At 52.1% G+C, this 11,121-nt stretch overlaps 1 protein-coding gene across 1 annotated transcript in view; it reads right to left on the minus strand.

Moving 5' to 3' along the window:
• The window catches only part of SSC4D (scavenger receptor cysteine rich family, 4 domains), a 12,346-nt gene extending 5,593 nt beyond the window's left edge, over positions 1-6,753 (minus strand). Inside the window, exons 1-6 of the mRNA XM_010854325.1 lie at positions 6,478-6,753; positions 4,261-4,458; positions 2,662-2,697; positions 2,110-2,412; positions 1,082-1,159; positions 1-212 (exon numbers count right to left, since the gene is read on the minus strand). Of these exons, the coding sequence (XP_010852627.1) occupies positions 1-212; positions 1,082-1,159; positions 2,110-2,412; positions 2,662-2,697; positions 4,261-4,426 (795 nt within the window). The 5' untranslated portion in view covers positions 4,427-4,458; positions 6,478-6,753. The remainder of the gene's footprint in view (positions 213-1,081; positions 1,160-2,109; positions 2,413-2,661; positions 2,698-4,260; positions 4,459-6,477) is intronic.
• Between the last annotated feature and the right edge of the window lie 4,368 nt (positions 6,754-11,121).

Here is an 11,121-nt window from a genome sequence, read left to right on the forward strand (position 1 = left end):
GTTGTCCAGCAAGATGTGCCCCGTGCCGTAGCCGAAGAAGGCGTTGGTAGTGGCTGCCAGGGCCGCCCCGCAGCCCAGCTGGCGGCACACCACGGCTGCGTCCGGCAGCCCCCAGTCGTCGTCACACACGGTGCCCCACAGGCCACCGTGCAGGATCTCCACTCGGCCCTGGCACGGGCCTGCGCCCCCCACCAGGCGCACGCTGCCCTCACCTGGTGATGGGGGCGGGAACCAGGAGCATCTCCCCCAGGGCTTTGCTGCCCATCCCAATCCAGTGGTCTTCCTATTGCCCCAGGCCCTCTGCATACCCACAATACATGGTGTCCCAGGACCTAACACCCAGGAAGACCTGCTCACCTACTTACCCCCAAAGCACTGCCTCCTCACAGTCTAGATTAGGGGCGCTTTTGGGGATCTGAGGATAGAATCCTATAACTCTGTCACTTTCAGCCTGCCCTTGTCCACGCTCTCCTAAACCGTATAGAATGTGCTGATTCCTTACTTCACAAACAACTCTGCCTCCAGGAAGCCCTCTCTAATCTCTGATGAGTGGGATCCTCTTCCTCCTCTGGACTCCCTTGCCTTTTTATCTGTCCTTTAAGAGAATTTTTCATTTTTCATTTTCTTGCTCTAAGATGATTATCAGCATTTCTATATATAGTATATCTCACTCTCCCATTGGATTAGGTTTCAGCCCCCACCTCTTTTGGAGAAGGAAATGAGAATCCACTCCAGTATTCTTGCCTAGAGAATGCCATGAACAGAGAAGCCTGGAAGGCTACAGTCCATGGGGCCACAAAGAGTTGGACACGACTGAATGACTAACACTAGCCCACCTCTTTTATTTTCTCCAACCTTATGCTACTATTTCTATCATCTCACTAGAATGAATCCTCTTTCCTTATCCAGATAGTGAGCAGCCTGCGGGGTGGGGGTGCAGGGGGCAGAGCAGGGGTGAGGGAATGACCAAACTCACCCATCAGTAATCCCTCTCTTCCCACTGCCTAGGGTAGGATTTGGGAGATTCCTCTTGGATCCCTCTCCTAAGACCCAGGTGGTCCCCCACATTGCCTTTGCTTACCTTTTCCATTCTGGGGCGTTGTAGGGGGTTCCCTGCTGGTTAACACTCTCCTTGTTGGGGGCTGCGTGGGCAAGAATTCTGGGAAAGAAGCAGGGTGGAAGAGAGGAAGATGTGGATATTTCTGTTCTCCATCCTCACACACACAGATATGTGAGGGGCAGTGTATGGACCCCTAAGTTTCCTGATCTCGGTTTCTGGCCACACAAAGGGTCAAAGCTGGGGACTCTGGGTAAGAGAGGAGAAAGGGCCGCCTGAGTCCTGAAAGCAGTAGCTTTAGAGGAGTTTGCTTTAGAGAATTTCTTCCAGTTCTTGGTTTCCTTAGTTTTTAAAGCAGCATCACATCACCTGAGAATTTGTTGGAAATGCAACGTGCAAATTCTCAGGCTCCATCCCAGGTCTGCAGAATCAGAAATTCTGGGATGGGGCTACCATCAGTGTGTGTGTGTGTTTTTCCTGTGCCATGCAGCATGTGGGGGTCTTAGTTCCCTGACCAGGGGTTGAGCCTGTGCCTCCTGCAATTGGAGTGCAGTCTTAACCACTGGACCGCCAGGGAAGTCCCACCATCTGGGTTTTATAATGAGCCCTCCAGCTGATTTTCTTAAAAAACAGAACTACTGCTTTCAAGGTCAAAGCCTCCCAGAGATTTGTTGCAGGTCTATGCCAAGTGGGCCTTAAACCACCAGACCCCAATGGTCTGGATATAAAACTGGGAAGGGAGCTCTCTGTTGGGATGATCGAAGCCCTCTGTGGAAGCAGTATTGCTGGTTTTCAGCAGAGGTCATACCATGAGCCGGAGCATGGCAGGGCCCAGGCTCCTGCCTGCCAGGCTGGGGGTCTTCCCAGGACTATGTACACACTGCAGCTGCTGGCTTGGTCTTCACTGGAACAGTCTTACCTCTGGGAAGTCCCTTCACGTGTCTAGCCCACAGCCCTGCTGCCCGGCAGTCTGTCTGCGCTTCCGGGTCACAGGCTGCCCGCTCACCCCGGCAGTCTGTCTGCGCTTCCGGGTCACAGGCTGTCCCACTCACCGTCACACAGGACCGCCACGTCCTCATAGTGGAAGCAGTTGTGCACGCCCCAGCCTCGGCTGCCGCACTCGCTCAGGGCGGCTTCCTGCCCGCGGCACTCCACGTTGTCCAGCAGGATGGGGCCTCGGCCCTGGCCGAAGGCGAGGGGCCGGGGCACGGGCAGCGCCAGGCCGCAGCCCAGCTGACGACTGGGACGTGGTGGACGCCAATGTGGTGTGTCGTCACAGACGCTGCCCCAGGAGCCCCCGTGTAGGACCTCCAGGCGGCCCCGGCAGCGGCTCGGGCCCCCCACCAGCCTGAGTTCTGTGGAGAGAAGTGACCTGGCACGGGCTGGTGGTGGGGGTCACTGGGCCCTACCTAGAGGATGCCCACCTTGCCACGAAGCTGTGGGGACCTTGGGATCAGTCCCTCCTGGGCCTTATTTTGCCCTTTCTGTAAAATGGGGACACTGGAGCTGTCCCTTTGCATCTTGAGTAACAGAGGTCTTCTGAGCACCTGAGTGCTTTGGGAGCGAGAGTTGGGGGAGTGTGGGGGAGAGGCAGGGGCACCTACCTGGAAAGGGCAGTGAGGTGGGCTGTAGGGCACCAGCTGGAACAGAGTGAGGAAGAGAATTGGCCCCTCAGCCCCCTCCCTTGGCCCCAGGAACACAGCCTCCCCTCCAACCCTCCCCTCAAGTCCTCACCATCACCCTCTTCCTCGTCACCACCCCTGCTTCCAAAGCCCCTGACTGCCCCAGTTGGCCTCTTGGCTTCATCCCTCGCCGGTTGGTCCATGGGCCGCCCCAGAGAGATCTGCCTGAGACCCAGACAGGCTGATCCCATTCCACTGCTGAATTCCTCTCCCCATTTCCTGCAGAAGTCCTGGACCCTGAACTTTCTCTGCAAAGCCTTCTAGGATCTTCTGAGTAGCCTCACCTTCCTTGTTAATCTTGCATCAGTCTGGTCACCAGGTCTGTAATCTTGCTGTCTCCTCTGCTCCCCCTGCTCATTACAGCCCTGCAGATGGAGCCCCCTCCTATGGGAAGCCTTCCTGGAGCTCTCAGCTAAAAGGGCTGTCTTTCTCCTCTGAATCTCTGGATGCCATATACATACCCCTTTCCAGGCCTTCTGCCCAGTGACGTGGCCAGGTCTGTGTCATCTTGGTTTTCCCCAGAGCTCCCTGCCCAGAGTCTGTTACTCCCCAGCTTTGCCTTAAGGGTGTAAATTAACTTTGGGTTTCATTCTGGTTTCCCACTAAAGAGTTTACCTATGTAAGTCTTTCTGTTTCCTTTGGGTTTCTTTTTTTTTTTTTTTGGTTCTGGTTTTTTGGTCATGCTTTGTGGCATGTGGGGTCTTAGTTCCCTGACCAGGGATAGAACCCACACCACTTGCATTGGAGGCACAGAGTCTTAACCACTGGGCCACCAGGGAAGTCCCTATCAGTCCTTCTGCTTCTGTATATGTCAGCACTGTGCTCATTGCTTTATGTGGCCTGGCTCACTTAATCATTAGGACAACTTATGAGGCAGCTTAGATTTTGCAGAAGGGAAAACTTCAGGTTTAGTGAGGTCAGGCCACTTGCTCAAGGCCACAAAGCAAATAAAGGGTGGAGCAGAAATTCTAACCCAGATAGCCACACTCCTCTTCACCAAACAATTCTGAGCACATGGCCTAAGAAGGAAACTGGCCTGGCATGAGAAGTTAATACCCCATAGTACCCTTCATTTGTGCACAGGCTTGTCAGACACAGCCCCATACCTTACCTTACAACCTCTGAGGCATGTACTAGTGAACCCATTTTACAGATGAAGAAACTGAGAGTCAGTTTCTTTTTTCCTAAGTTAGGTTAGTTCCTAGGTTGTTTGATTCCATCTGTTCTACCAGCTGGTTTTCCAACAGCCGTTGGTGAGTCCATGCCCTTTCGCTCCTTCCCTATTTCCAGTATCCTCACTGCCTAGACTCTGTGTGCATCGAGCTCTAGCCTTTAACACTGAGCCTTCCACTCCCCCAACTCAGACCTTAGCTTTCATCAACCTGGGGCAAATGTCAGAGCTGGAAAGAATGTTGGAAAACACCTCGTTTACAGGCCATGTCCCACCATAATTTTACAACTGGGAAAGCTGAGAGTCAGAAAAGGGAAGGGGAAGGGTCAGGGGAGTTGGGAGGCACTCACCCAGTGGCAATAGGAGGAGGAAGGACAGGGCTGGGGGGAGAGGGGGAGGGGCAGTGCTCCTGTCTCCGGACCCCCATCCTCTGCTCCTCTCATCAGGCTGGGGACCAGTGTGCATCTCTGCTTCCTTGTGTGTCCAGCCAATGGGTGGTCTTTCCAGTGGTCCCATCAAGGTGCAGTGAGAAGTCACAGCTGGAACATCTGGAATTAAATGTTCCAGGTCTCTTCTTCCAGCTGGAAGGGCCCAGGGAGAGCTTTGTGGTGGAGGGGGGCTGGGGGGATAGATGGACATTTACTGTTGCCTTAATTTTTTCCTGTTGCAGTGCATTCTGTTTATGACAAAGGATCCTGGCTTTCCATTGATCTGGAACAATATCAGGTTTCCCTTGAAAGTTAATTAAATTTTAAATTAATTATTTATTTTTTTTTTTGCTGCATCGTGGCTTGTGAGATCTTAGTTCCCCAACCAGGGATTGAACCTGGGTCCCAGCAGTGAAAGCGCCAAGTCCTAACTGCTGGACTGCCAGGGAATTCCCTACAGTTAATTTTAATTAGGAAAAAAAAAAAAAAAAGTCAATGTAAAGAAAAAACATCAAGGAGACATGGTTCCCATGAGTCACAAATATGCAAAAATGGTGTAGGACTGGAAGTTTAAATGCCATTTGGGATGCTGTGCCGTTTTGAAGTAGGAAGCCCAGGGAGATTATTTTGTTTAATTTTGGATTGAAGTTTACAAACCAAGAAGAGCATAAATCCTAAGAGTAGAGCTCAGTGAACATTCACACCATGTCACCAGCATCCCAGTGAGTGGATAATGATTGGGTGGTTGTGGCGGGGGCGGTGAGGGGTGGCTGGTTTAGAAGATGGTTCTGTTTGAGGGACTTCCCTGGTGGTCCAGTGGCTAAGACTCCATTCTCCCGATGCTTGGGGCCCGGGTTCAATCCCCGGTCAAGGAACTAGTTAGATCCCACATGCTGCAACTAAGACCCAGTGCACATACTTTTTTTTTTTTTTAAAGAGAAGATGATTCTGTTTGGGATACACTGAGACTGAGGTGCCCAGGGACGTGGGTGCCCCTCTCATCAAGAACACCGCCCCCCGCCCCATCTTTCCTTGGCTCTGCCTCCATCCTGGCGGACAAACAGGCTGGTTGGGAAGAGGATGAAAATCTATCTGGATGTGGACACAGAGTTTTCAATACTCCATTCATGGGGCCCAGTACAGCCCCCAGTGGAATAATCAGCTTTTGTCCTTCTGGGGACAGATGGGAGATGGGAGTCGAGAACTGTGAGGAGGGGAAAACTGTGGTCCAGGCTTTGCTGAGGGGGATCCACAGTGACCTGGGCCTGCTCCTGCCTCCCAGGCCTGGGGGCCACCCACCTCTCAGGCTGCTGGGACACTAGCCCCCCAGGTCAGGGAAGCCGCCGCTCTTAAGTGTGGGGACAGACAGCTCCCAGGGAAGCTGGCGGGGAATCCTGAAGTCCTCCTGTTCTATCTCCCATCACCCTGGCCCCCAGAATAAGAGAGGGGGACCCTTGATCCGGACCATCACTGACCTCAAGTCCCAGATGACCCAAGAGCTCTCAGTGGGCCTCGTGGAGGCTGCCTCATCTCCAGCTCTGAGCTTGGTCCTGCCTTACACTGTGGAGACCTTGGTCAAAATGAGGCTTCACCATTGCCAGCCCCGCAGATCATGGCTCCCTCCCTCCGCTGTAGTGGTCCACCTGTTGCCCTGAACTGTCTCTACAGTGCAGGCAGGCTGCATCCACAGTGGTTCCAAGCATTGGTTCCACAATCTACTAGCTGTGTGACCTCATCTCACTGGGCCTCACTGTTCTCACCTGTAAAATGGGGCTAGGAATACGCTTAACCTCTTCCAGTTTTTGCTAGGATACATGAGCTAAAGTTGATACAAAGCTTAGCCCAGTGCCTGACCCGCCGTAAGTGTGGTCGCTGTTATTACGATTACTGTTTCCCCATCCAGACTGGGGACCGTTGAGGGCAGGGATCAGGGCTTATCTAGTGGCAGCACCTGGCATAGGATGGGTGCTAAGGAAACGTTGAACAACTGAATGAAAGTTAGGGCTTGCAGAATCACAGCACCGAAGCGGTCAGAAAGGGCCTGGGCGATCATTACGGACAACTTCATCTCTGACCAATGGAAAACCTGTCATACACACTCATACTCACACATGCCGGCAAAAGTGAAGAAATTCATACCTGTGGGAAGGTTCTAGGTTCTCTCTGTTCCTTATTTTATAGTCAATCCAAGGTCAAATCCCTTTTTCCTGCCTCCAGAAGTTTAGGACGGGGAAGGATCTCCCAGATGCAAAGCAACACAGACCTTTCTTCTTTTCTTTCCAAAGCTGGGAGGTGAGCAGAGGCGAAGTCCCCCGTCCATGGAGCTGGCTGGTGGCCCCAGCCTGTCCCCACTCGACCTTAGGGGCAGAGGGAGGCAAAGAGAGAGCGGAGGTGGCCTGCAGCGTCTGGAGCAGCCCCCGGAAGGGGGACCGGGCTGAGGAGGAGCTCTGGGGTGGAGGGGGGCAGACGGACTCTCAGGGCCGGGCAGCCCCTCCCCCCCTCCCCCACCCCAGGGTTCAGGTTTCTGAAAGGCCTGGCTAGGTCTCCACCCCTTTGTAGAGGTGCCAAAAGCATGCCTGTCTCCTGTTCTTGGGACTGCCCTTAACCACGTCCCACCAAGGGGGTTTGGAAAACATCGATCGTAGGAGCCTGAGTGGGCTCCCACGCAGGCAGAACCTCTGGTTTTGCTGCCAGGCTTTTTGCCTTGTTATGGTTCTTTGGAGTCTGGTACCTTTGGGACTTTGTGTTAGTCACTCAGTTGTGTCCAGCTCTTTGCGACCCCATGGACTGTAGCCCACCAGGTCCCTCTGTCCATGGGATTCTCCAGTCCAGAGTACTGGAGTGGGTAGCCATTCATTTCTCCAGGGGATCTTCCCAGCCCAGGGATTGAACTTGTGTCTCCTGCACTGCAGGCAGATTCTTTACTGTCTGAACCACCAGAGAAGCCCTTTGGGGCTTTTTAAATTCCTGGTAACAGATAGTGGCATGTGGCTTACTCTGTAGCTTATAGCTTCAGTCAAATGCTGTGCCAGAATTCTGCACCATCCTGGGGGGGAGCTGGGACTACAAACTCTCAGAGCTGGAGGGGTCCTGAGAAGCCCGGCAGGGTGGTTCCCAAACCTGGATGTGCCTTCACGTCATCCCCGGCCATACTTTAAAAATATATACAGGGACTTCCCTGGTGGTCCAGTGGCTAAGACTCTCTGCTCCCAAGGCAGGGGGCTGGGTTGGATCCCTGGTCAGGGAACTAGATCACACGAGCCACGCCTGAGAGTTCACATAGCCACAACTAAAGATCTGTGTGTTGCAACGAAGACCCAGTGTAACTAAATAAATAGGTAATAAATATTTTTTAAAGTACGTATGTGTACATATATATATACATACACACATAGATTCTTGCCCTTACCACTTTTGCCCCAGAAATTCTGATCCAGCAGCTGAGGGTGGGGGTCCCCCAAAAGTGTATTTTTGAAAACCCATTGAGGCTTAAACAAGTTGGGGGAGCAGGGTTCTAACCCAAGCTGTTTATTGTGCAGGTGGTAAAACAGACATCAAGAAAAGAAAACAGACACACAGTTCTGTGCAGCCTCGAAGGATTTAGCTCCCTGACTCTGGAGCCTGGCCTTGCTTCCTACTTCTCAGGAGAAGAAACTTCTCTGGTGGGAGGTCTGCCACCACCTCGCTCCCAAACCTGCACCCCCTCGCATGTCCACTCTCGGTCCTCCCATCCTCCTGCCTCCTTCCTCCTCCCCGGGCCTGAGGATCTGTTCCCTCGCAGTCCAGACTCCATCTTCTGCTTTCCCAGGGACCTCCCTCTCTCCATCTGTGCGTCTTCTCTCGTCCATGTTCGGCTGCTCTTTCCCAACTAGACTCTTCGCATGGGGCTTCTAAGCAAACTCTGGTCTCTGTCATTTAAAGCGAACAACAGAAAACCCTTACCATCTATGTCGGTTGGGTCCTCAAGGTAGCAGTGGCCCGGCCTGGTATCCCCACCCTGCTTTGTCACTGGCTGGGGATGTCTGGGAAGAATGTATCCCCGGCTCCAAGGTGCTACAGATGGAGGCTGTCGGCCGACTGCACTCCTTGGGGCTCATCAGCTCCTTTCTCATGGGGAGATCAGAGCAGAGCCTTGGCATAGCTGCCTCTGGCCTCCATGCCCCCTCCAGCTGCTGCCCCATCCCTCTGCTCCCCATCACAGCCAAATCTACCCCCAAAGCCATCTGCTTACCCACCTTCATTTTTTTTTTACTTCTCACTCACTGGTCAGTTGGCTTCAGTCTGCTTTTGGTCCTTAGCACGCCAAGCACCAAACCTTTCCTTAGGTTAACAGTGAAGGCATGCTTCTCCCCTTAAGGGGCACGACCATGTCCCTTCTGCTCTCTCAGGACTGGAACAGCTTCTCACGGCCCTAGCCTGGCTAAGAATTCTATTACTGTGTAACAGGAGGGAAAAAGTGCCGGGAACAATGACTGTTTCTGCCCTAGTCCTTGTGTTACCTGATACCGCAGAAGTGTTTTTTTGTTTTAATTTTAATTGAAGCATGGTTGATTTACAATGTTTCAGGTGTATAGCAAGGTGATTCAGGTATATATGTTCTTTTTTTTTTGGCTGCACTGGGTTTTTATTGCTGCGAGAGCTTTTCTCCAGTTTGCAGAGAGCGGGGGCTACTCTCCAGTTGTGGCGTGTGGGCTTCTCATTGCGGTGGCTTCTCTCGTTGCTGAGCACAGGCTCTAGAGCTCGCAGGCTCCAGTAGCTGCAGCTCGGGGCTCCAGGGCACAGGCTCAATTGTTGTGGCCCATGGGCTTGGTTTCCCCACGGCATATGGAATCTTCCCAGACCAGGGATTGAACCTGTGCCCCCTGCAGGCAGGACGGGTGGACTCTTGATCACTGGCCCACTTGGGAAGTCCTATATATAATTCTTTTTCAGATTCTTTTCTCCTACAGGCTATTACAAAATATTGAGTAAGTTTCCTCAGAGGTGTCTGACTCTATCAGTTACAGTGTTTTGGCTGTAATGGAAGATGCAAATCAAAGTTACTCAAAAAGAGGAATTTTTGTTGTTGTTGTTTTTGGCCTCACTTAGTGAGAAAGTGAAAGTGTTAGTCACTCAGTCGTGTCCCACTCTTTTCGACCCCAGGGACTCTAACCCACCAGGCTCCTTGCCGTTTCCTCCTCCAGGGGATCTTCCTGACCTAGGGATCAAACTGAGGTCCCCTGCACTGCAGGCAGATTCTTTACTGTCTGAGCCACCAGGGAAGAGGGAAGGCCATTTCAGGACTGATTAATTCAGTGGGCGGACATCGTCAGGGACTCAGGTCTGCTCTGCCGTCTTCAGCAAGTTGCTCCTCCCTTGGCTGCTTTCCCTTATGACTTAAGATGGTGGCCTCGGTTCTGAGTAGCTCATGCATACGACAATGTTCGGAGCCAGAAAAGAGGAAACATCCCCACCTTGTGTCCTATCTTAAAAGCTTAGAAGAGTTTCCCAGAAAACCCAGAAGAGAAATCCCCTTACGTCTCACTGGCCAGATCCAGTAACTTGCCCGTCGCAAAGCACAATTGGCAAGTAGATGGGAGTCCTCGGCTCAGTCCTAGCCTTTTTCTTCACCCATACTCCCTGTCTAGGAAACTTTGAACAAGCTCTGGGTGTGCAATTTATTGGTTTTGAGTACACCCACAGAGTTGTACAACCATCACCGTTATCCGATTACGGAACATATTCACCACCCCCAACGAAACCCTGTGCCCATTATCAGTCAATCCCTTCTCCCCCTCCTCCAGCCCTTGGCAGCTGCTAATCTACATGCTATCCCTACGGATTTGCCCATTCGGGGACATTTCCTATAAGTGAAGTCCTCTAATATGAGGCCTTCTGTGTTCTGTTCCTTTCACCTAGTATAGTCCTCAAAGGTCATTCATGTCATAGCATGTATCTGTATTTTATCCCTTTTTATGGCCCAGTAATATTCCACTGGATGGGTATACCACCTAAATGAATAGAAATATTCCTATGTAGAATATGTAAGGATCTCTCAGAACTCAACATTAAACAAACTGAACACACACACACACACACACACAAAACCAATAAGCCAACTAGATGATGGGCAAACCACAAAGGGACATTTCACCAAAGGAAGTATATGGACAGCAAGTGAAAGAAATGAAGTCGACTCTTGGCGACCCCAGGGACGGTAGCCTACCAGGCTCCACGATCCATGGGATTTTCCAGGCAATAGTGGAGTGGGCTGCCATTTCCTTCTCCAGGGGATCTTCCCAACCCAGGGATCGAACCTGGGTCTCCTGTGTTGCAGACAGACGCTTTACCGTCTGAACCACTAGGGAAGCCCATATGGGCGGCTGCTGCTACTGCGAAGTCGCTTCAGTCGCGTCCGACTCTGTGCGACCCCATAGATGGCAGCCCACCAGGCTTCCCCATCCCTGGGATTCTCCAGGCAAGAACACTGGAGTGGGTTGCCATTTCCTTCTCCAATGCATGAAAGTGAAAAGTGAAAGTGAAGTCGCTCAGTCATGTCCGACTCTTAGCGACCCCACGGACTATAGCCCACCAGGCTCCTCCATCCATGGGATTCTCCAGGCAAGAGTACTGGAGTGGGGTGCCATTGCCTTCTCCGATATGGGCGGCAAGGAGCACATAAAAGATGTTTAACATCACTAGCCATTAGGGAGGTGTAAGTTAAGCCTGGGGTAAGCCATCATCACACGTTTTAGAACTGCTACGATAAACAGTGACGGTACCAAACGCTAACAAGGACGTGGA

The sequence above is a fragment of the Bison bison genome, unplaced genomic scaffold, assembly GCF_000754665.1.
Source record: "Bison bison bison isolate TAMUID 2011002044 unplaced genomic scaffold, Bison_UMD1.0 scf7180017864340, whole genome shotgun sequence".
NCBI lineage: Eukaryota > Metazoa > Chordata > Mammalia > Artiodactyla > Bovidae > Bison > Bison bison.